We start from the raw sequence: 4,650 nt of genomic DNA on the forward strand, positions 1-4,650 counted from the left end.
ATGTTGACAAAAGGTAATTACACTACTTGGGCGATGCCATTTCAACAATAGTGCGATTACGTCTTTCTACATACCTTCTCAACAGGATACCAACACGAGCACTTTCAGGAGTTACACCCCATGAGGCATGGTCTGGAGAAAAACCTCATGTAGAACACATTCGTGTATTTGGTTGCACAGCACACGCAAAGATCTTAAAGGGCCATGTTTCAAAACTTTATGACAGGAGTAAAAGTATGGTGTACTTAGGCAAATAACCTGGTACAAAAGCCTTCAGATTATATGATCCAGATACGGAAACGATACACGTTAGCAGAGATGTAGTGTTTGAGGAATTGAAACCGTGGCCATGGAACTCTGATACAGAACCACAGGGGAAGGGGAAACAACTGCAGACTTTCTCAGTATTACAACAATCTGCACAATAAGAGAATGAGGCTGTTGTGGAACATGAACCTGTTACGCCAAGCGTTTCCAATGTAAGTAGTGATACAGACCATGACCTGGAGTCCCCCTACTCGACAGGTTCAACATCTGTGAACCGGAATTCAGATTCAGATTCGAGTAGTGAATTTCACAAGTACAGGAGACTAAGTGATATCTACAACAACACTGAACAAATTGAACTCGAGGATGACGAGTTATATTTAATGGGCATTGAGGAACCATCAAGCTACTCTCAGGCTGTTAAGGAAAACAATTGGAGGAAGGCCATAGAAAAGGAAATGCAAGCCATCGAGGAGAATAAAAGTTGGACCCTGACAACTTTACCTCGAGGACATAAAGCTGTTGGCTTGAAGTGGATATACAAGATCAAGAAAGGGCCAACCGGAGAAATTATAAAATATAAGGCGCGTATTGTGGCAAAAGGTTATGTACAACGACAGGTAATTGACTTTGAAGAAGTATTTGCTCCAGTCACTCGTCTCGAGACTGTTAGACTGTTACTAGCTCTTTTAGCCATTAACGGATGGGAAGTTCACCATCTCGATGTCAAAACAGCTTTCTTGAACGGAGAAATTCTTGAAGAGGTATATGTTACTCAACCGGAGGGTTTTGTTAAAGCAGGCCAGGAGCACAAAGTTTATAAGTTACTCAAGGCCTTGTATGGTTTAAAACAAGCACCGCGTGCTTGGTACGCCAAGATCAACAAATATCTCGAAGAATTTGGCTTTAAATCAGTGTTTCCCCTGTTACTTCGTCTCATCCACTCTTCTCTGGTAAGTAATAACTTTCCTTCTTCCTTGTCCTTTCTTAGCCATTACTCTTCAGTTAATAATAGTTGGCCTCTATTGGATTCAGATTGTCCACACAGTCTTTCCTCATGTATCTTATGTGAACCCATGGTTTCTTCGATTGTCATCTTCTCTAGATCTTCAAATTGTTCAATAGTCAAAACAATTTGTAGAAACTTAGAGGGTACTGCTCGGAGAAGCTTTTTAACCACATAACTTTCAACGATCTCGTCACCTAATGCTCTGATGTTAGTTATCAGGCTGTTCATTTTCATATAAAAATCATCGAGTGACTTATTTTCTTTCATGTTTAAGGCTTCGAACTCGGTTTTCAGTTTCTGGATCTTGGCTGTCCTCACTCGCTCCGCACCTTGGTACAGATTTTTTATATCTTCCCATGCTTCCTTTGCGGTCTTTTTCTCTGCAAGGGACAACAACGTCTCCTCGGGTATGGCCTGGTAGATTGTTACTAACGCCATTTTGTCCTGTCTGTCCTCGACACTGGCTTTGGGATCTTTAGGCTCTATTGCCTCCCACACACCATAAGCTTGCATGTAAACACGCATCTTCATCGCCCAAGCAGTGTAATTACCTTTTGTCAACATTGGGTAATTCAGTGTAACTATTCCTTCTTTGTGTTTCTCAGTTTCTTATTATTCATACTCACATCTGCAGAAGTAGCTCTAATAATCTGGTATCAGAGCCTGAACAAACAAGTTTAGATTATGGGGGATAATGTTGGGATGGTTAATCTAAACTTATTCACTTTCCTTCCAGTAGATATCTGATTGCCTTTAATTGTTGCTTGGCCAGGGTGTCTGATTATTCTTAGTTATGGAGTGATTGCAGGAGAATAAAACTTGGACCCTGACAACTTTACCTCCAGGACATAAAGCTGTTGGCTTGAAGTGGATATACAAGATCAAGAAAGGGCCAACCGGAGAAATTATAAAATATAAGGCGCGTATTGTGGCAACAGCCATGAACGGATGGCAAGTTCACCATCTCGATGTCAAAACAGCTTTCTTGAACGTAGAAATTCTTGAAGAGGTATATGTTACTCAACCGGAGGGTTTTGTTAAAGCAGGCCAGGAGCAAAAAGTTTATAAGTTACTCAAGGCCTTGTATGGTTTAAAACAAGCACCGTGTGCTTGGTACGCCAAGCTCAACAAATGTCTCGAAGAATTTGGCTTTAAAAAATGTCCATACGAGCAAGCTGTGTTTACAAAATATGAGAACAATGAAGTAATAATCATTGGCGTGTACGTTGACGACATATTGATAACAGGCACAAATCTTGCAGGCATAGAAGATTTCAAACGAAAGATGAACAACAAGTTTCAAATGAGTGATCTAGGTAAACTTTTGTACTACCTTGGAATCGAAGTAGAATAAGGAACAGATTGTATAGAGCTTAAACAAATGGGATATGGAAGGAAAATTCTTGAAAAGGCTGGGATGTCAGATTGTAACCCCACAAGATTTCCTATGGACCCAAAGGAAACTCTCAGTAAAGATGAAGATGGAAAGCAAGTTGACTCAACCCTGTTCAAAAGTTTGGTTGGGGGCTGAGATGTCTGGTACACACTCGCCCAGCCATTGCATTTTCGGTTGGAATTGTGAGCAGATATATGGAAAGACCCACAATTTTACACCTAAATGCTGCAAAACGAATACTCAGATATATAAAGGGGACAATCAACTTTGGATTAGTCTACTCGAAGAATGGTGAAAATTCTCTGTTATCAGGATACTCGGACAGTGACCTGGCCGAAAATTTGGACGACCGTAAAAGTACTGTAGGAATGGTTTTCTATCTCAATGACAATCTTATAACCTGGGTTTCACAGAAACAAAAGTGCGTTGCTATGTCGTCATGCGAGGAAGAGTTCATGGCTGCCACTGCTGCGGCTTGCCAAGCAATTTGGCTAAGGAATTTGCTGAAATAAATAACTGGGAAGTATGATGGTCCAGTGGTGCTATTTATAGACAACAAATCGGCCATTGATCTTGCCAAAAATCCGGTATTTCACGGACGTAGTAAGCAGATCGACATCTGTTATCATTTCATTCGTGAATGCGTGGAAAAAGGTGAAATAAGTATCAAGTATGTGTGTTCTGAAAATCAGAATGCAGATATCATGACCAAGGCACTTACAATTACAAAATTTGAAGCTATGAAGTTACTTGGTGTTAAGAGCCTGAACAAACAAGTTTAGATTACGGGGGATAATATTGGGATGGTTAATCTAAACTTATTCACTTTCCTTCCTATAAATATCTGATTGTCTTTAATTGCTGCTTGGCCAGGGTGTCTGATTATTCTTAGTTATGGAGTGATTGCATGAGAATAAAATAGTAGTTAAATATCTTAAGGACTCTTGTGATTTGATTTCCTATTTTGTAGGCATCACACCAGACGTGATTTGCCAATTTTCCTATATATATAATAGTCTCTCATATCAATAAAATACAGCAGTAGTTGAACGTGCATAAACCTTTGTGTTACCCAATTTCTTGTTATTCATATTCACATCTGCAGAAGTAGCTCTAATACCCAACTTCCGTAGTTCTTGAAGACAGTTCACTTGGGACCTGGTTATTGCATGTTCACTCATGTTGGCTTTATGCCTAAATTAAGGAAATCACACAATAAATGGGTGAATTGCCCCAAGTGTATATGCACTTTATGTGTCCTATCACTTGAGATAGTGAACTTCATTAACTAGCCATTGCTATACCAGATTTGACAATTCGGCTATCAGATACCTCTAACTCTCTCAATTTATTTTTGCATGGGTAAGTCTGTCGTTTTACAAAGGCATATAGATTTTTCCAGGATATTCAAATATTAGTATAAATACGAGAATTTGAAATTATAACTCAAATCCTGTCATTTGAAATCCCTCATTTGAAATGAAATGCAAATTCTCAAACGCTCTCTAAGGGTGCTATTAATGATTTAAAAAAAAAAGAAGGTCAAGTAGTTCTATGAGTTGGTAACAAGTACTCCACATGTGATAAAATTTTGTGTGCTTTCATCAGATATCTCAATGACAATATATATAAAAGCATCAATCAATTTAAAATTCATTATATAAATAGGTAAAATTTCTAAAAGAGTTTAGTTTAATTTTCTTACCGCCAGACATCTCCAACTGAATGAGTCCATGCTTGGGAATATAATTGGCAAGAGTTCTTTTAAGCCTCCATCTGGTTCCACATGCATTACATAAATATGGCTTCTCAGATGGGCCTGTTCTCCAAACTGTAGTGTCTGTGCCATTAAACATAGTAATAATTGATATGATTAGGTCGAAAAGATTAAAATTAAAGTACTAATTGATTACACAGACACGAGTAGTCCAACTCCCGACCTCCCACAAGGGGTACAAGAGTTCAACCACTACACAAA

At 38.9% G+C, this 4,650-nt stretch overlaps 1 protein-coding gene across 1 annotated transcript; it reads right to left on the reverse strand.

The window, feature by feature from the left end:
• Window positions 1-1,261: 1,261 nt before the first annotated feature.
• LOC141714003 (uncharacterized) lies at window positions 1,262-1,840 on the reverse strand. The gene has a single exon (XM_074517553.1). The coding sequence runs from the start codon at window positions 1,838-1,840 to the stop codon at window positions 1,262-1,264; it is 579 nt and encodes a 192-aa protein (XP_074373654.1).
• Between the last annotated feature and the right edge of the window lie 2,810 nt (window positions 1,841-4,650).

Source organism: Apium graveolens, chromosome 3 (genome assembly GCF_009905375.1).
Source record: "Apium graveolens cultivar Ventura chromosome 3, ASM990537v1, whole genome shotgun sequence".
In the NCBI taxonomy this organism is placed as follows: Eukaryota; Viridiplantae; Streptophyta; class Magnoliopsida; order Apiales; family Apiaceae; genus Apium; species Apium graveolens.

Excerpts from the sequence above, each read along its gene's own strand:
- LOC141714003 (XM_074517553.1), bottom strand. The coding sequence starts at position 1,840 with ATGTTGACAAAAGGTAATTACACTGCTTGGGCGATGAAGATGCGTGTT.